Source organism: Seriola lalandi, unplaced genomic scaffold (assembly GCF_002814215.2).
Source record: "Seriola lalandi dorsalis isolate HSWRI2012SDOR001 ecotype SW California unplaced genomic scaffold, Sedor1 jcf7180002054139, whole genome shotgun sequence".
NCBI lineage: Eukaryota > Metazoa > Chordata > Actinopteri > Carangiformes > Carangidae > Seriola > Seriola lalandi.
Genome location: NW_019524692.1, coordinates 49555 through 70711, shown reverse-complemented (window position 1 = coordinate 70711; position 21157 = coordinate 49555). Strand labels below are relative to the sequence as shown.

The 21157-nt window shown below is 40.2% G+C and overlaps 2 protein-coding genes across 2 annotated transcripts in view; both read right to left on the bottom strand.

Moving 5' to 3' along the window:
- Window positions 1–1560: 1560 nt before the first annotated feature.
- Window positions 1561–12687, bottom strand: jdp2b (Jun dimerization protein 2b). Its single transcript, XM_023403486.2, has 5 exons — window positions 12529–12687; window positions 11299–11351; window positions 3638–3855; window positions 2957–3061; window positions 1561–2676 (listed from the first exon to the last, which is right to left on the bottom strand). The coding sequence occupies exons 3-5, from the start codon at window positions 3830–3832 to the stop codon at window positions 2485–2487; spliced, it is 492 nt and encodes a 163-aa protein (XP_023259254.1). The 5' UTR covers window positions 3833–3855; window positions 11299–11351; window positions 12529–12687; the 3' UTR covers window positions 1561–2484.
- An 8147-nt stretch (window positions 12688–20834) lies between these two features.
- Window positions 20835–21157, bottom strand: part of LOC111653033 (protein c-Fos) — a 3277-nt gene continuing 2954 nt past the window's right edge. The window contains exon 4 of the mRNA XM_023403480.2: window positions 20835–21157. This exon is cut by the window's right edge and continues 1051 nt beyond it. The gene's annotated coding sequence lies outside the window, so the exon portion shown is untranslated.

The window sequence follows — 21157 nt, the reverse complement described above, 5'->3', positions numbered from 1 at the left end:
GTTGCCCTTGCTCAAGTCTTCTGTGGCAGTGTGAAATACTGTAGAAATACAGGTTGAACCAGGTTTTTCTTGACACACACTGAAGGACGAGCGTTACACTGAGGTTTCCGGTCGATTTCATGAAGGAGATAACCGTCAGAACAATTCCAACGGTCCGACGGGGGAAACTTTTAAATCCGCCCAAAATTAAAACTAATTTGAATTTGTGCTGAAAATTAATTTCTCCGTTTAACAGAAATGTAAAATTGCCGTTGTTGTTCAAGGTAAAGAAAGTCACGACCTACCTGAAAGAGTTTTTTCAATCCTGACGTGACTGTTCAAAAAAAAAAAAAGACCGTTAATCGCTAAAAGCCAAAGGTGGTTGCTTGGCAGTGAAATCGTAGGTTGAAATCCGGTTGAATGTAGTCAACAAAAATAGCGATTAAAAAAAGAAAAAGGAAGTAGAGCTATACGGAAAGCGATCTGTTATGTTTTTCTTACATTACTTGCCCACGAATCTATCACTATGTTACACCATGATTTTGTGAAGACAAACTGATTGATCATAGTGCGGATCGTGCAGTTCACAAACATGTCCAGTAGATGGAGCTGTTGACCGTGAACAGTTTCATATGAACACTGTATCGACAATACAATACATACAAGTCAGTACATCTCAGCCGCCACCACGACAAACCTTTATGCTCTTTCTTTGTTCTGTCAGGTCTGTCAGAGGTCATTCAACTCTATTGTAAGTTATTTTTTGGCTTTTTATTTAGTCCATGCAAGCAAGTTTTCAGGAGCTGCCACATGTCTGAAGATCAATATATTGAGCAGGGTTTCATAAATTCACAAATATGACTGAATATGTTAATTAGACTATCAATGGGATCCAGCAAGAGTGTTTTTTCTCCATCCAAGTATGAAGGGTGAATGTGGGGAATAAAATTTAAAAAAGTTTTTTTTTTTTAAGACCGTGTCCCATATGGTGAATATTTCTTGCCGTCCAAAAGTAAATATCTGTCAGTGTAGTTAAAATGAGGATCTTGATTGTTACTCTTTCAGCAACAATTTGATCGGTGTTGTAATTTCAATACAATTACAATAATAATTCTTAAATAACAAAGACTAAAAGCAATGCTACAGTGTTCTTTAACATATTTTAGTAAGACCAAAAATTAAAGACATAAGGGGGTAAATGGAAGTAAAATTAAAATGAAGTTATAATTTCATAATGATCAGGAAATCCGTTGAGAAACATTTAAGTAGGAAATAAAATGTTTAATAAAAAAATAAGATAAAAATAAACTCTAAAATGTATCCTGTCAAACATTTATTAGCTGTCTGTTCTGCATATGGGAAATATTTCTCCTGCTGAGTTCTGAACAAAGGGAGTCTGGGAGAAATAAAAGCATGAATGACCTTTTCTGAGTTTTGCAAATTAAAGAAAATCCCTGACTTTGGCAATGTGCCTCAGCTGTTAGAAAACATGTTTGCACAACTTTTATCATTTGGTTCTTCACCATGACTGATGAGAACAAATAAAATGACTGATTAATTTCACTTGAGAAAAAAGGCATATTCTTTCTTGTAGTTAGAAAATAAAATTTAATCTATTCAGGGTAACAGAGTCGTACATAGCAGATACAGGTCCAGAACAGACATTGAAATACTGCTCAGCTGAAAAGATTTCTGCTTGTTTTCACAGCTGTTTGACAGCGCAACATGACGGAGACAGACTGGAAAGACTGAAAAGACAAATCACATCAAGTGATTAACAAGCATTTCATATATGTTTATGTATACAAAGCAGTATAAAACAAGTACAATAATGGACAGACAACAAGTACAAAAAACAAGGGTGTAAACATTTTGTGTATATGTGCTTTTCATGACGCCAGCGTCACCACAAATCGGATCAACCGGTATCTGCCATCGTCAAGGCAGGGTATAGAAATCAACATTACAAAAACAAAAAAACTCTACTCAGTTTGGTGTACTTGTATTGAGTATTGTATCCTAAAAACTCTACACCTGTATATTTCGACTAGCATACAAAGGAAAACTGCAGGACACTAAGCCTTTGTGGGCTTCTGCACTGAAACAATGCCACACAGTTTACTCAGGGCTTTTGTAACAGAGCACCATATTGATATTAGTGTTTCCTCAGCGTAGTTTCCAGTCGTACTCTACGGTTTACATTGGTCCCTTTATGTAGAGATGGTTGAAGTAACAACTAGGCACAGCGCATTAAGTGTTGACAACAACTCTTAATGCAGAGATGAAACTGGGTACTTCCAGTCTTCCAATGGACAGAGCCAGCTCATGTAGCAGTACTGAGGATGCCCTACAACCTCAAGTCCTCGGGCAGAGTCTCCAAAAGTCTCCAGCTTGGAGCTCAAGTGCTTATTTAGAAATGTATTGCCAGTTTTGTTTTCATTTTTATGGCTGCCACGGTGGTGCTAGGTTGGGCTTCAGGGAATCTGTGTCCCTGGTTTCCTGGTTTCACTTGGTGTCAGTGGACAGCTGCTCCAGCAGGGGGTTGGCCTCGCTCTCAGGTGTTTTGACACTATCGGTTCTCACGATGCAGGTGGGCCGGTGGAGATTGAGCATCACCATTAGCTGCTGCCTCTCCAGACGGAGCTCCTCGATCTGGGCCTTGAGTTCCGAGTTCACCATCTCCAGACGCTCCGATTCCTGAACAGAGACGGTGAATTGTCAGACACTGAATTGTTAATCTTATGCCTGTCACTTTGTTTTTACCACTTCTGAATATTGACGATCACCATGGCTTTAAGATGTGCATGTGCAGTAATCCAGATTGTTTAAACCAGGCTTGAATTAGCCTGATCATGTTGGCTAGGAATTGGGTTGGATGGCTTGAACATAAATCAGCTGCTCAGGTTAACTTAAATCAGGCTACTCTTAACTGCTCTACTTCTGCTCATTAGTATACAATGCTGTGTCATGAACTCACCCTTTGAAGGAAGTCAGTCCGTTCCTTCTTTTTGTTTCGGCATCGTGCTGCTGCTACTTTGTTTTTCTCTCGTCTCCGTTTCCTCCTTTCTTCATCTTCATCCATCTGCAAACACAGAGCATCGTTAATATAAAGACATAAACATTGTTGGAAAAACTATGTTGTTCAGGCTCTACAGTAGTTCTTGTTTCAAGCACTAGAGGGGGCAGGGTTGGTTTGTCATGTTCACATAACATATGCATACTTGCAATTTTAATCCAGCTATTTCCTATAACGTCTTATAACCAGCTCAGACCAATGCATCTACAACTATTGACAATATTTAACTTTTTAATAATAAGTTTAAATACATTTTCTTTCAGCAAATAAAAATGTTTATTAGCTGTCAGACATATCAATCTAATTCCTGTAAAAACAGTTTCTGAGCAGCACAGGCATAAAAAGTCACTTAAGTCATTATCTGCAGCTCTTTCTTATTCTTACAATCACTTAAGATTACAAACATAATGCCAAATGCCCTGCGAGTGATATTTAAATGAGTCATTTGGTCCTTGATGGAGGGATCTGAAACATCCTCGCACTAATACACTCCCTGTTTCTGCCCTCTGACCTGCTATACAACTTTCACACACCCTACTTCTGCACTATTGCCCCTTTCTCCTCTTTTCTCTTCCTCCTCACCTCTGTCTTGATGGCGAGCGGCCTCTTCCCCAACCTCCCCAGGAAATGCAGTGGGGACAACATGGTGCCCAGCTGCCGGAAGTCAGCCAGCTTGAGTTGATCAGTGAGCGTGGTGGCCGAGATGCCCGCCAGCGGGCCCAGGCTGGGCAGGGAGCCCGCCGCCAGCGAAGGGTCAGGTATCTGTCCCGGCATCATGTCCGACACGGCCACCACCGCCGCTGTGGGGAAAGAGAGAGAGAGAGCGAGAGAGAGGAAGAGAGAGAAAAGAGGAAGAGTAGAAACAATTAGAACAAAAGAATCAAGGATAAAAAAGAATTCGCTGACTATGAAAATTCAATGCAACTTTTAGTGCGTTCACTGGAAAGCCAAGTTTACACATCTCTATTCTAGTTTTTATTGACCTCTAGCCCAAAATAACCAATTCACATTTCATTCTGCAAGATGTGGTAGAAAACAAGTATATGCACTGAAACACCTGGGTCCCATAAGTAAAAAAGAAAATCTATCTGGTCGTAACATGAGCCATGCAATTAAACCCGTCTTCAAGTATCATACTGCAGACATCTGACAGTTTCTTTTATCTTTATTATGATCTTAGTATTGGCATTCCTTCAAAAAAAAGAGATTAATTTACTGTCTTCGGTTCTTGTCATCAAACATCTTTCACGTTGGTGAAATACACGTTGCCATTTCCAAGAATGCATTCAAACGTTGACAGCTTTGACAGCTGTGTTATCTTCTTAGTCAGCAGCCGGTGAGAAAACAAACTTCACACCGTCGGGAGCGACACACTCATCTCTGTATCTTCACATGCAAAGAGAACCCATGAACCCTTTCGGTCTGATCACACAAACCGAGGTCTATCTTCTACACTTAAGCTTCTGACCATTAAGCCAGTGGGGTTTCATCTTGAGTGTTCATTTCGGTTCTTGTAAAGAGGATTCAAAGGATATCAAAAGCATTTGTGTCCAAACAGAGCGGGTAACACTCATGCATTCCACCGCCACCCTCTTTCAACAATTTTGGGTAGTTTAGAGGGTTTGACCGCAGCACTTCTTAATGTAATCAGGGAGGAATGAGGGGCAGAGAGGAGAAAAGGGAGAACTTGTGCGGGCCTAAAGGAAGTGGCTGGAGAATTAAGACGTCTCTCTAATTACTGTAAGACCAAGAGTTGGAAAACTTCTGATGGCCAAATAAAAAACAAATGTTACAGATGGGAACAGTGTAACATGAACCGACTCTACCCTGCCCATCCCTGCAATCTCTGAGGAGAGGCAGAGTGAGAATAGAGAATTTTAAAGAAGTCTGACATGAAATTGTTTCTCTTTCCGTTCAGTAATTGTGTAGAAAAAATAAATACAAATAAGTAAAATGAAAAAGGTCCAGTAGGTAAATGGGGAAGGTAAGGATGATAGAGGCAAACAATCAGCTGTCATTTCATATTTTCTGTTGAAGAAATGTTGCACTGTGTAGAGGCAGTATCACTGGATGGATCAAATCTGTTTTTGACAAAACCTCTGCATGACTGATACAACTGATACTTCAGTAACTTTGGCACAGAGACAGGAGCTAGGATTACCGGCCGGAGCCAAAGCTAGGAGGAGTTTTAAAAAGTTTGATGATATCAGTGTGACTTCTGCTTTAACAGCTTAATTCACATTTGCCTCCTGAGTATTTGGCCAAACCTGAACCTCTACAGGTTGGGCACAAACCGAACAAAGCCCCTCTCATATGGAACCAACAAAGACGTGTATTGTGAGGTGCTGTGAAAACAGCTGACTTTGCTGGTGGGTGACTAGCTGACAGGCCGAGCGTATTGTAAGTTATACCAAGTTTTTCTTTCTTAGCTACTTTTATTTTTTTTTTGCAGAGTTGAAAGATTTGCGCTATTACAAAAGCCACAGAGGAGGTAATGAAAAAAGCAGGGTTATGTAACTCTATTCTAATGTACTCCACCCTGCTTATGGGCTGGTCTCGGAGTGTTTTTACAGTTGGGCTGGGGTTTACAGTCGTGCATGACAGCGACCAAATCTCTCACTTATAGCAAGAAGTCACTTCTGACTGTCAGTAGTTTTGTTTCTCTGCTAACTGGTGTACCCTTAGAGATATACATGTCCCACACTGCTTAAATTGTTCCCTATACTGTATCATCTATATTATAATCCATTATTTTAACAACCAACAGGGATGAGTATTAAGTCCAAAGCAAAACAGTCAAGCAAATTAAGTTTAAAGCAGATGTACAACCACAAACAGTTGTTCTCACGGTTTGTTTTTTTTTTTTGCTTTGTTTTTGAGGAAGATGCAGTGCAGTAGTCAAAAGTCTTTCAGTTAATATCCATACTACTCTTTAGCTGTTCTCTACCACCTTCAGTTTGCATGATTTATTCGCTCCAAGGACAAGTTGGTGTGTGGAGCCAGTGTCCAATGAGGCATTTTATTATTTAAATCCTGACTACCCTCCTCCCTCTCTCCCTCTTTCTCTCCCTCTCCTACCTCCCTCCCTCTCTCCCACTGTATGTATACTCCCATTTACACTGCACTTGGCAGCAGCCTGTTGTTTTTGCTGGAGAGGAAAAGAACAAGACAGCCCTGGTAAAAATCTCTCGCAGACAAAATTCCCTCTCTCTGCAACTCCCGAGAGGGGTGGAGGAATGGAAGGTGCCAAGGCCTTCTCATTCTGCAGAGAGGCTGTCTAAGAACAAGGCAAACCATATGGCAGCTGATCCAGGGGTGAATGAGAGCGAAGGCTGTTAAAAAAATAGCCAGACAATAGTATAAATTGTTGGACTGAAGTGACTGAACTGCTGCATTTACTATAAAGCCTTTGATAGAGCAGTGGCCTGTGTAAACTTGCAAAAATGTGTCTCCCTGCGTCCGAACATCTGTATGTTTTACTAAATCTATCCAGAAACCGGCAAACAGGAGCAGGAGATCTCAACATGTGACTAAAGCGTGTGCCATGTTTTTTCTTATATTGCTCATTGCTGACCAATAACTGCACTGGAATTCAAAAGATGCAATCCAAACTAACCCCTGGGCCGAGAAAACAGCCACAGGAACTGAAGCGCCCATTAGGAATGACTGAGCGAATCGCTTTCAGAGCCAAAATGGAGTCCAATATCCAAGCTGGCCAGACACCCAGGACCGGTTTACAGACTCGGATTAGGCTCCATCCTGGACAAACAAGATTTTTCAATGGAAACTGAAGCTGAAAAAATAAGTTGGTTCAGGAATAATCTTATTTTATGTCTATTAGACTGGCTCATGCACAGTACATTGTAACTGAACCCTGCTCAGTCAGACATATTGCAAGGAAAGCCCCCATTCCTCACTATGGCTTGTTGAAACATGCAGCTGAGGCCAGACCTCGCCAGACACACACACACTCACTCACTCACAGGCACGCAGTAATACTCCACTGCACATAAACATATATAAACCTGATATTGGTCTGCATGACATCAGATCACATGAATCAAAAAACCACAGAGGTGGTTCTGCCAGCAGCCTCTGAAACAAAGCTGAAATGATGTGTGAAGCAAGATGCCTATCAATTATGAGACATAAAAGTGAGCTACACACCATTCCAGACAATTTATAGTCCTGTTGTAAACTGACATAACAGACTCTCGCCATGCCTCACTTTTGAATTAAGCTTGACTTTTAAGTTGAGTAAAAAGTTGGTTTTATATTTAATCTGTTCCGTTGCTTTCAACCTGCCACACAAGTGACTGAAAATCCCCCTTGCAAATTCGACACCCTGTCAAGCCTCGAGACATGAAACCCTGAAGAAGTCTCATCTCTACAACAGAGGGAAAGTTTGCTGATGCATGTGTCGCAGGGCGTAATTATACCCAAACGCATGAGTCAAAATGATTTTTACATTTTTCAAAACAGGGGTATTTTGCTCATTTTTTTTCTGTCAGCAGCAGCCTGCAGCGGAGGATTAGTGGTCAGCGTTTGATGATGCAACGCGGTTACTGTGCTTTTGCAGTCGAGCAGAAAAGCCAGTGCCACAGCTTTTAGGCGCACACTGGCCTCAAACAAAGACACCTACACAGCCCAGCAGCAGTGTGGGCACCGCAGCCTCTCAGGGCTAACTGAGAGGAGACGAGCTGAAGCCAAGGGCGGGGAGCAGAAATGTCATGTATTAGTTATGAAATATAGGACCGTACTCAACGCAGGTTCTGGCTTCATCCCAAAACCAATCTAACGGCATGTGAACTGTGGATAGCTGGAGGTGTTTGTGAAGAGAGTGTGTCAGGAGTGTGCATGTGAGGGTTCCTATATGTGAACGTGCAGGCAGTCAGCGTAGCCTATATATATATGCACAATCCGCTGGTTTCTTTGCTCACATACTGTATCTGTCCTCAGCTCGACCAAATGTGTCCATTTCCTGAGTCATTCCTGAGAGCAATTAGCTGTGCTGAGGAATTCAGCCCCTTACCAAACGCCAGCAGCACGACTGGAGGCCCTATTATTCTCAACCCCTATAGAGACGGTGAAGGAGAGGTATGGGGGGGTTACAGGGGCATTTCAAAGGCTACTCATTATCTTTATATACTGTTGCTTTGTAAGAAGGAGACCATTCACAGCTAAAATTCTACCAGCGCAGTTGTTTTGGTGACTGAAAGCAGGAGTCAGAAGTATTTGCAGGCCAATTTATCTTTCCCTGAGACTTAAAAGTTACATTTTTGTGCTGCCAGACTGTTCAACTTTAAATCACAGGATCATGGCATTACGGGAAAGACATGCACACTTTCCAAGATGCTATTTGACCACTTTTTGTCAGTGTACTTTATTTAAGTCTAATTTTGGACTAATAAGGCATTGCGCAGCCCACACACCAGCATCTTGCAAAACTCTTGCAAATAGCTTCTACAGCTCTAACTCTACATGAGCACTGAAAATGAACAATGAGCATGGAGGCTCGGGCCAAGGCACACTCTCCCAATCTCTGGCCAAGGTCTCAGCGATCATCATTACCGTCTGCGTTCAGTCAGGCTGTGTGTTGAGTTACAGCTTTTCGCAATTCTCAGAGGAAACCAGGGAAGTTGGCACCGACTTTCCTTGAGGACGGGACAGTCCAAATATACAGTATCAACATTCCTCCAACCTCTCATTATATTTTCATTGGAGGGACAAGACAGGACACAGGGAGGGGAAGAGAGGAGACACCATAATAATGGCTGTTGTTATGATCATGCTGCGGTCATCTCTGGCCATTAAACTCAAGGGTGATCGTGTGTGGGAGTGGAAATGATTATCACAACAGAAAATGGGATTTCTTTTCATTTCAGCTTTCATTTCTCTTTTGGCCGTTCTTATGAGCTCAACAGCTCCCATAGACAGAAGGGACCTTTTTGAAATTCCTCTTGTGAAGAAAGCAAAACTTTTCCAAAGCAATTCAACACAATTATGAATATTTAACCTTGCAATATTGTCAACGGTGATGATCGAGCTTTATTTCTCCTCACAATTAGTCTGGATGTGTCGGCATTGAGCAAAGCTGGACTGCACTGCAGTGCATGCTGAGGTTATCTTTTGTTCATAATGAAATTACACAAGAGAGCAGGAAGTTTAACGATTGCATTTTATTGTAGACTTCAGCCTAAGAATGAGAAATTTTTCAGGCAAATCCAAACACGAAGCACCTGCAGATATGCACAAAGCATGAGGACTGTGGCTGCCTTCATGCAAACATTACTATGTGATCATTGGCTGGATTCCCGCTTGGCTTGCCTCATGCCATTCAGACAGTCACACATCTATATTCCCGGTCTGGGTGGTCCTGGTTGAATTATTATAATGTTACTATTTTTCTCCACATTGTAAGTCAGGATTAGACTTTGCAGGGCACAGAGCTTTGGCTTGTCTCAGACATGGATTAAATGAATCAAAATGCAAAGTGCAGACGAAGGCTATTTCAAATGTATGGAGTTCACGTCGATGACAAATCCAAGGCACGTTAGTGTAATGTGCAATCCCTGACAATAAGATATTAGTCAACCAAGCACAGAAAATTAGATTGAATGCCCCCCTGCTGAAGCAATCACCATTATTATGTAACATGTGGTTGTCACTTAAATGCTGTTTCATACTTTGTACTCTGATATTTCCTCATCTGCCCGACGTCAAGCAGACGCTTGCTCTGATCAAACAAGCCCCAGTGTCTACACTGTACAATGTGTTCAATCGTTCTGTTGTTCTCAGAGGCTTTCAGCTAAAGGTCAATGTTTAGGTCAACATTTAGTGACAATACAGTTTTTTGTGCAAACAGAGACAACTGGCTTCAGGTCCAAAAGAAATCTGGAAAACACTAACTATGTATAGGCCTTTTTAAAAATGAGCTTTTACTGTGCTCACAGGCTGTAATGGCTCTTCTCTCAGTTACACCTTTGGACATTTGGGTGTTTGCTTCCACAGTGTAGATCTAGTCTGTCTTGACACACTGTTTTTACAAACCATGTGGAAAGGCTTATGGAGAATACAATGTGATACTGATAATGTGATACCCACAGCAGTGAATAGCTGCTCCCCCAGCATTAGTATTAGTATCATTGAGCCTGGCTGTTGCATAGTTGGCTTGCTCGCCTGCAATGCGTCTGCTGTCTATTCAGTGTAGTGGGGTGCAGCTTGGCAATTTCAGCTCTCCGGAGACGCACTGGAAGGCATTTCTACTTAAAATAAACCCTGTGCGCCCACGTCCAGCCTCACAGCCCTGTCGGCCCTGCACTGCTTGTCGGCTCGCCAGCCCTTCCCCATTAATCCACTGCAGCGTTCCATTTATGCGGAAACCATCCTACGGATGTGCCCGGGCAGGCGCTGGGGCATTTAAACCCTCTGCAACACACGCTTGTTCACTTAGACACACGCAAACACAGATCAAGACACAAAGGAAACGCATATATAAAGAAACACACAAATAGTTTCCCCTGTGTGGCATGTAGCTGTACGAGCGAGCACTGCACCAGCTGAAGAGCATGCACTCGCTATATAGGAAAACACTGAACCTGTGAACTTGCAAGTCACAAACCCACACACATGCACATGATCCACCGATGCCAGTCATATTTCCCATTCCATGATTGGCCTTTAACCTTCAGGCCAACAAGGGCAGATAACTGGAACTATCTCTGGCCTAGATAGAGTTACTGTTACACAGTAAAGTGTAAATCTCTTAAAAGACCCTGATGTGGACAAGAGGATGATATTTACTGGTTCATCACAACAGCACAGCTGAAACAAACTACTGCTGTGACGGTGAAGAAGTGTACTGTACTGGTGTCTGTTTATCTGGTAGTATGCAAATTCACATGGGAGGGCCTTCTCTCTCTCTTTCTCTCTCTCTCTCTCCCACATGCACACAAAAACAAAGAGGTTCCTTAATCCAGTATCTATAAAAATACAGTTAAACATACTGAGCATGAGCACTATCATGGGCCAAAGGAAAGACTACAGATATAACCCAATCAGAGTGCACATTCTTGCAGCACTAACATGCTGCCAAATAAACTTCCCACTTCATTTACATCGCTTATGTTTCAAGATGAACTGGATATGCCAAGAAAATATTTTTTTTTTAGTGCAGCAGGAGGTGACACTCCAGTGTCCCTGATTACTAAATTAAAAAACTGTTTTAAATGCACAATACTTACTCAGAGAAAACTTGTCAGTCGTCTTCTGTCAATGATGCAACTGTGTTTGGACGCTGTAATAAAGTAATAAGATCATTCTTATTATTCACAGTAGAAGTATTATTATCGTTGTTAGAGTTGAAACATTAGTTTATTGATTGATTCACAGAAAATGATCCAAAAAACTGTTTTGATAGTTTATTAATTTATTAATTATCAAGCAGAAGTACCAAACATTCACTGGTTCCTGTTTCTCAAGTATAAGTTTTTTATGCTTTTATTTATTTATTTTACTATTTAAAAACATCATCTTGAGTTCTGGCAAACTGACGGGCAATTTGTAGTTTATAGACTGAACAATTTATCGATTAATCTAAAAATAATCTTTAGCAGCAGCCCAAATCCTTACCCATATTAAATCATTTCATCTTTTATCAGTCATTTTTGCAAATCTGCTATTTTTAGCTTGTTATCCGTCCTGCAGTTACACGCCAAGTGTTGGCTTTCAAGTTGAGATTTAGACTGAGGTGGATGATGTTGATGAACAGGCCGATTATAATGACTCAATGGATCCGGACAAATATCATCGTTGTACATCTGTAACTAAGTTTAATTCACATGTTTCTTCCGTGTGAAATTTTTCCGAAGCTCGCGGACTCTGTGTACTCCGGTGCACCAAAACCCCAGACTGACGTTAGCATATAGGAAGCAGTTACTTTAAAACCCCACAATGTGTGGCGAGTATAGCGTTACATAACCGTCTCCACAGGGCTAACCGACACTTCTCCTGTTTAGCAACACCGACGTGAAGAATCCCGAGATGAAAATACCTCCAGTCCGACTCGGGCTGGTGAGTAACTCAGCTAACGGCTCTGTAAATAACGAGCCGGGAGGCGACAGTTGCTACAACAGTTGCAACAACAATGTACTTAACGATTATGTGGCAGCAACAAATTGACTTCTGCGGTAAGAGCACGGAAAACTTTAAAACTAATTAAAAAAAAAAAAACCTCAGACGCTTTTAACAGGCATGAAGTGAAGATACATGCTTCGTATATTGATGTTAACCGAAACCAGTGCCGCAATAAAACTCACGTAACAACCTAACGCGCGTGGAGTCTCTACAACGTGGTGAGAAAAGTATTAAAAAATATATAAATATGTAAAGCCTGTGCCGACATTAAGCTAACAATTAGCACACAAACAAAACAATGGCACCACTCAAGCTCGATGGTTCACACTCACACTTACCTGTTGTGCGTCCAAAAAGCCGCAGTAGTAATAATAATGGCACGATGCGGGAGTCAGGAGTTGGATGTCGGTTTAGGGGACTAGCTGAAGTCGTTGCATCAGCCCCGTTTAAGTACCGATCTTGTCTGTGAGGGCTGGGGAATGCGGAACTGCTGTCCCAGACGTAAGCATGGATGAAAATAATGTAAGAGGAGGTGCTGAAGACACAGAGGTTTGTTTGCTCCACCCCTAGCAACCAAAAAAAAAAAAAAAAACATACACAGACTGGAGGAGAGGAAAGTTTCGGCTGAGGGACAGACAGACACACAGAGAGACAGACCGACATGGGGAAACACACGCCTACAGACATAAACGAGTCAGTAAATAAAGTGATGGCTATAAACACAGACACACTCTAGTCTGTATGTGCTGAAGGTGGAGGTGAGGGAATTGAACTCTTAGTTATCAGTCCAGTTGGTGACTTTTTTTTTTAATAACTTTTGATACAGTGCTGTTGTAGTGGTGGTGAATATCAGGTCTGACAAAAGCATTAATGACAGCAGGTGCGGGGAAATTGAATATTTTAATGTGGCACTGCTCCCAATCTTTTTGGCTTGAGGCCCCTTAAATAAATCTCTACTTGTGACCCCTCCTCACGAGTTGTGGCTTTAGTTTGGACATGACAGTTTTCACCCTGTTTCATCTGAAGGCTTTTTAGAGGTTTGAAGAGGTGAGGGTGTCAGGTATTTCACAACACGTTAGAAAAATTAAAGAAAAGTCATTTTGTGATTTTATATCTATTCTAACTTTATTTATCTGATGACTTCTCAGATCTATCTTTGGTCCCGACCCGCAGATTGCAAACCACTTGTGTTTAGGATTCACACTGGGATATTTTACTCTGCAGCACAAGCTATTATTTGTTGTCTTTGTCAGAGTTAAAATAATTTGAAATCCCTCGGATCAGACCACTTGTGATTATTTAAGTACAAGGAAGGATGTGGTTTAGTGCCTGATTGCTTTCAGAAGATGATACACATTTTCACAACATGTTAAATAACTGTTAAATCCAAGAATAAGCAAATGATCCATTTCACTAAAGTCTGATTAAGTATGACAGTAGTCTTAGATTGTTCCTCTCATATTCAACCACTGCATGTTCCTTTTTTCCAAACAGAGATAAGTCATCAGTTCCTGTTTTTCTTAAGGAAAAAAGTGGATTTTAAAACCACACTATTCCAACTATTATTATTACTTTTAAGACCCAATTTAAATACATTTATTTTGCTTTGCTTTTCATCCTGTAGCCTACCCCATTGTCATTTGTCCCTTAAAGATGTTTTTTTGCACAGATTCATCCCAGCTGTTACACATGTTTAAAGGAGACAACCAGCATCATTTTTCTGAGACAGCTGAAATCTTATTATTTCAGCCCGTAGAGGACCTTTGATGCAGTAAATCTTGCAGCATATTCACACATGTGGCTTAGGCTGCAATAAAAACCCTGTTTCATTTTCTTCTAACTCACCTTAATTAAGATGTCTCTTGATTCATAAAACAGAAAAACTACAACACATGTGCACAAAATCATGCCTTAAGTATTTCAGATGGTGGTTCCAGAAAGTTCCAGAAAAACTCTGTCCTCGTTCTTCCTGCTGCTTCCCTCTAGTGTGGATGGATCTTACTACATCCCACCGGACTGCTCCAAGAAAACTAGAACCTCTCTGTTCACAGCACCTTATAGGCACATGCAGCGATACTCGTAAAAGACTGAAAACAGTCCCTGGAATACAATGCTGAGTTGTGTTTTGCGCTTAAAATTTGTTGTAATGTTTAGGGCTCCGCATGGTCAGAATGCATTGTTTATGATATAGTGATATAAATGGTGTAAAAGTCTACACTAACTGTTTGATTTTTGCAGATTTTGGGGTGTTATCCCCAATTTGCAATAAAATTGTGAGTTTTAGCATCATTTTGATCAACTTATGCAAAAGCAGCCCATTCTCCTTTGTCCCTTTTACTATATGTTATCATTACTTTATCTGAAGCAGTTTGGTTTTACACAATGCCATCTCAACTGTTCCACCTAGATCAAGCAGCTGAGTTATTAAAGGCTCACCAAAATACCCCACTGTGTTCCTTTTTTTAGATCCTAATTTTGTTCTGCTGTGATTTATGACTCGCATAAGAGGGGAGGTCGGGGAGGGGAAGGGGGCTAGTGCGTCACGGTCACTCTTAACATAGATGACAAATTTTAGGGGAGACAGAATAAAGCAGAACTGAACCAACAAGCAGACAGATTTCATAAAACTGGGGGGTGCTGGACGTCCGCGATTAAGACAAGACAGAGGTTTCCCCCTCTGCAGGTATAGACTTTCAGCTGATTTGCTCTGTGCCTTGCAGGAAGGCAGCCGGAGATGTCACTCAGTACAAACACACACATGGTGCAGGCCCATTTGGCACTTTAAGCCTTTAAGAGGGAATTGTCCCTGCCAAGAACAATAAGCTACAATAATGACACCAATACCAGTCTGGATATGCAGACCAAGTATAAAAGCATGTTAATTTGTTCTACAAAAAGTTGCATTTTAACATTAGAGAAACAAGTTGTGAGCGTGTAAGGATACACAAAGATAACTAGAAACATTGCTGTTATGGAAAATCAGGGTCTGATTCAGGATGTGGCGAAGACAAAGTGCTTAAAGCTTGTAGTTAGTTTGCTCTGTTTGGAAGTTCAGAGTCACATCTCAACATATATATATCAAGTTTGTTTTGGTTTATTCCAGTCCTGCAGAAAGTCTTTGCATTAAAACTTAATCTTGTGTTTCCAACAGCTGCCCAAATGATGAATGGAGATGGAGAGCAGTTTGTGGTTTTGCATCTTTTCCAAACTCATGCACAGTTCTTGGTGTGTGGGCGTCGGATGTCAAGGTAATAACAATGTAACTGTTTTTTGGGTTTTTTTGGGTTTTTTGGCTTTTGCACAAGAAATCACTCTGTTTTTACATTATGTCTTCTTAGTAACTTGTTTTAGAAACATTTAAACATGTTTCTGAGAACATTTGATGCTACAATATCATCTTTACATCCCTGGCTAAATAAGATATAAACAAATCATGTTTTCCCTTCTTCTTCAAAGGATCAATCTGATATAAACCTGCTGATTTTTAACTTAAAATTTTTGTCACAGTATTATCCAACAGCACATCTTTGGGAAATACCCATTGAACCAGACACAATCCTGACTCATCACCCACCACACGGCAGACTTTATAGACAAACTTTATTTTTACCAACGCTCCACTTAATAGGCTTCCTTCCTTCCTTTTTTTGCTCTTTCCAGATAAGCTCAGACAGTTGTAGATCCCGTCAAAATAAATGTAGTAACACGTAAAGAGTCAGGTTATTTACAACTTGTATGATAGGTGCCCTGCATTTTGCCATTGTGGGAATTAGATTTGGAAATGGTGTATGACTGCAGAATGACACTTTTTTATGACTACAACAGTTTTGGAGTAAATGGAAATTCTTATTTTTGTCATAATTTATTCAGCAAACGTTAAACAATGACATTCTTTGAGACTTATGTGTGCAGAGAGTGAATACATGCATAAACACCACCAACACTCTAAAATATTAACATACATAAAATACTGTAGATGATTGGTGCGATCGGGCTCTCAACTGAAACATTTTTTACTATGAAATATTCTCCTTCCCAGTCATTTACATGACAGATGTACAGTACAAGCCCTCTCTAATGGATTGAGGCTGAGGCAGACTCCCAATCACTTAGTGCACCACTTGCTATGGCTGACTTTAAACCCTCCTCCTCTTCATCTCCATCTCCCTCTCACAACAACAGGCTCTCAGCTAACACGCCTGCCATACCCCTAACCCCCATTTCCATTTGAGACATGTTCATTTCATGGTAAGATGTAATGGAAAAAACAGGAGAGTAATTTCAAAATAAAGCACCATATCAGCACAAGATCTGTTTTTTTCCTACTTTATCACTGGAGGTGCCATCTCCAGTTGGAACCTGACAATATTGTTCCTGTATATATCAGCACCATTTTTGGTATTGCTACAAGGTTGTTCTCTCATGTGGTGACCCAGCCTTCCCAAACCCGTATGACATTGATTTATCCATGTAAATATAGCACTTCCTTGGGAATATCACAGCCAGCAGGAAACAGAGCGGTCAGGAGGTGTATGAGGATGAGATAACAGAGGTGGAAACAGTGAGCAAACAACAAATAACAGAAGAATAGAGATCTGTAACCAGGGAATTTGAAACATATTACAGGATGCTGATGCTGCTTGGAGTAACTCCAACCTGAAACATTACTGCAGTGAGCAGAGAGACCGCCCTTCAAACTTCTTCATGTTTTGCATTTTATTTATTAACCCAAAATTCACATTACTTCAAGGTGACAAACAGCTCCATAAGCTTCATAAATACAGACTGTCAGTGCTCAAGTATAAGCAAAACTTAAAAAAATACCAATAAAACAAAAAGAATGGAGGCTTAGACTAAGCTCTAAAAAATGGAAACAAGTGTGGAGTGTACTTAAGTCATCATTTAAGTGGCCTGTTTTCTAATTCCAAAAACAGTTCACACCAAATTAAAAACAAGCTCAACGCACCAAGTGTAAACTGTAACTATAGGCCTCTTTCACTGAGGACAGTCTGAGGTCTCACAGTAGGAAAAGGACAGGTGTAAATATTAACGTGAATGAAGGCTGAATTCAGTTGATCCGCCTCAGTCTAAATGTTACTCCACACACTCACACAGGTGTTTTCTGACAGTCTGGCTGATTAGCCTTCTGCTGAGTTTCAGGTTATGCTTACTTATCATGGCTCTTATGTAAGGTCCCCAAACTTAATGAAATAATAATAATCAAGATAAAGGTGAAACAGGTGCGGCCAGTATAATAGGGAGAGTGGGGGAGCTGTCAATCAAGCAGTCTGACCCTGCCCACATGAGAAGAGCCTTAATCAGCTAAGTGATTGAAAACACCTGTGTGTGGAACATGGATGTGCTGGTCTTAAAGTACTATATACTGTAGTTACTTGTAACTTTCACTACATTTAATTTCATCACTAGTCACTTTGCAAGTTACGAATTTAAATGCAAAAGATCAGTTGATAAAATCCAGTAGATTTACTACCCAAAAGAAAACAAAATAAAGATCCAACAATATAAATATGATAGAGTAATGATAGGCTATAACACTGATAGCTGTCTACTGAGTACTTTTACTCTTTATATACCACTTCATTTATTTGGCAGCTACTTTAGTTATTTTAGTTACTATAGTTACTTTTCCATTTAATGGAAAAGTGTAGCCCTTAAAAAAACATAGTCTGTCAGACAGATTGGAATAAGATGATTTTAAGAGTTTCAAGTTAACTGAGAGGAAATAAAAGGGGAAACTGGATGTTAAGTGATTAAACAATCCAAATGTGTTGTTGATTAGCTTCCCATTGGCCAGCTACAACACTGAAATATTGCTTACACATCATGATACACCATAGACGTACATAATATATCAGTAATAATAATCAAACAATAATAAATTACACAATAATCTAACACTGACATTGGTCATTCTGCTATATATACTGCAGTACATTTCATTTATTGTCCTATCACCTGTATTTTCACTTGAATAAAATTTTGAATGTGGTACTTTGTGGTACTTTACTTAAACTTAACTTAAACTACTTTGAAATGAATAAATACTTCCTCATGCAGCAGAGTAACAGCAGGCAATGGTCTCAGTCAATGGTTGAAATAAAAACTCCTTCCCCTCAGTTCACATCTCAGACAGTGGGACTGTGGCTTGATGGTTGGTTGTGAAAAGCTCTCGGTATGTGTTATTTTGCAACTCTGAAACAGGCTACGGAAGTGAGAAGCATCACACTGTTGGACACAGAATCTGACAGAACAAGTGGAGTGGACAGAGAGTGAGTCAGAACACATCAGAGCTGTTGACAGGCCTATCCATCATCACTCTAAAATAGCCAGGCACCAAGACATCTCGCACACAAACGGCTGTTAAAAACAGCAGTGAGGGTACCACAGAAGTACTCAGGGCCCAAACATGGGGAGGACCCTCAAAAGGTTTAAATTCAATGTTCATTTTTATCTGCAATTTCGAAATTTGAGAATGGTTTGATGTTGGTTTATAGTTAGTTTGAAACCGACAGAGTGGCCTCATGTTACTTAGGATATCAGACAAACTGAGTTTATGCAGAGATTTGTCACACAAACACCAAGTAATCTGTTTATAGTGTTGTTCAGTGTTAATATGCTTATAATGTACAATGTTTCTCATGTAATAACTTGAAATGTGACCAGTTCAACCTTCAGCAATATCAGAGAAGATTAATAACTTAGACTGAGTCACTATTTAACACTATTGTCTGTATTAAGACAAGTCAATCAGTAAGATAGGAGTGGGAGCAGTAATCTTGTGTTTTAAGTTATAAAGCTGGGGCTTTGTGGACTATCTGCATTGTGCCTTTAAGTTTCTAATGTTTTATCATGCTTCTTCTACAGTGCAACAGACTGAGTTAAGCCCTTGTTGTAAACTTATTAAACTTAATTCTGTAAAGAAAATGTGATTCTAGTGAGGACTTAGTGAGTTAAAACAGTATTACATTTAACCTATGGAGCCATGTAAAATGGCTTTATAAATTTGTTTTATGCTAAGGGTTTAATGAAGACCGAAGCTACTGTGCTCTGAAACATACACACAGTAATTACAGCATGTTGAGAGAAAGAGGGTTGAGATTTCACACTGTGCACTTTCTTAAACACTTAATTACTGATGACCCTAATAACCACTACAGATGTGTTTACTTGCTGGATCAGTTATTTGTAAAAGCGTGACAATGGATATATTAAAAGGGGAAGGGGCCCACTGAGACTGCATATGTTGGCTACAGGGCCTAGATTTTTGTGCTACACCACTGAGTGAATGAGGAGAGGCTATTGTTTTGGTGCTGTGTCCTGTCCACTCTGTAGCTCCCCCTATTGATGACAAGAAAGAAGGCACATGTCTCAGAGCTATAGTCAGGCATGGAGACATATTGTGTGTTGTAAAACGTCTAACAAAAGGTTTTTGTCATACGTAAATGAACATGTAATCCCTCGGCTTGATGTGGTTACATTAAATGCAATCACTGATGTGGTATTGCTACCTTGAAGCACTGTTTGCTCATTCAAGACCGATGGCAAACAGGCTGTGGGCATTAGATACCCTGTTTGTTCCGAGAAAGGCTCTGGCACTGTTAAATTACTTTTTATACCAATTATCGTCATGCACGTGATGAGAAAGTTTCGCCTGTTCATGCTCAACAACACTCCGCAACAACCGCTCGGTTCTTCTCGACTTTTTCCGGTAACACGCTGCACTCCAGCTCCGAAATATGACACCCGTTACTATGGAAACAAAACAACTGCAATTACCCAAACATGGTCAAAGGAAGTAATACGATACGGCAATGGCAATCGCGTGCTGACGTCACGCATAGCACGCACTGTGCTGCTGTGGAATCGGATTCCCTTGACCGTGACAATAGTGGAGCTGAGAGCGAGCTATGAATAAATAATTAACCTGCTGTTTCTGCTGCTCCCACTCATTTTAAACACGATTCAGTCCCCAGTGGTTGTACTTTATGTAACGCTCGATCCAAATATGGAATACACAGACATCTGCATGAACTGATACAGGGCTGAAAATATAAATATGACGTTCTTGACCCTCTTCTTGACTATTTTTTAATAAGTTTTCTAAAGCATATCACATAGCTAATCTTTATCAGCAGGTGCAGACTGAACAGTAAATGTTCAGATTTTAATTTCTTTAGCTGTTCTCGTCCCACGTTGGCCTAAAATCTGAGGTTCAAAGTTCATTCTCGACCTTGTAAATATCGAACGAGAAAACATCTCACCACAAGGTCCATTTAGTAAATCTTCATCACCAAATGAAGAGACACGTTGAGACACAGTAAGCATGAAAGGATGAGAAAAAAAGGAACTCTCACAACAAGGTCCATTTAGTAGCTCCTCTGGAGCTTTTGATCATATCTAATGGTGTTTTTTGGAAGATGTAGTTTGCTCAGTTGATATGGAATTGTAATGAAGTTTACTCCTCGTCCTAAAAGCTGAGGTTCAGTGTTCATTCTCGACCTTGTAAATAGCAGGCAAGGAATCATCTAACCATGGCGTCTATTCGTCTATAGTAGTAAGCTCATGTACTATGATTGAAAGCACTACAACAGTTCCTGGTGGACCTTATGAACTCTGTAGTTAGACTATTTTTTTTCAAATTAATATTCCTGACTGAATACCAACAGCAACAAAATGTTTGCAGTTGTCTTATTTTATTTCCAGCATTATATCATTTTTTGCATCTGATCATTTGTAATAAGTAAAAAAATAAACTATGTCATAAAATACATCTTGATAAAATACATGACATAATATTTTTTCATGGAAAACTTGAAAGGAAATGTCAAGTCAGGGGACACCTTACAGCAAGATGTTACACCTATACGCTACACATTAGTAACCCTTCTTTTTTTCACTTGTTACAACACAACTTTGTCAACAGTATTACAAACACAGTAGGCTATT

Coding starts and splice junctions, on each gene's coding strand:
- jdp2b (XM_023403486.2), bottom strand. CDS start 3,832: ATGATGCCGGGACAGATACCTGACCCTTCGCTGGCGGCGGGCTCCCTG. Junction 3,062..3,637: donor CGCTCGCCATCAAGACAGAG/GTGAGGAGGAAG, acceptor CTGTGTTTGCAG/ATGGATGAAGATGAAGAAAG. Junction 2,677..2,956: donor GGACTGACTTCCTTCAAAGG/GTGAGTTCATGA, acceptor GTCTCTGTTCAG/GAATCGGAGCGTCTGGAGAT.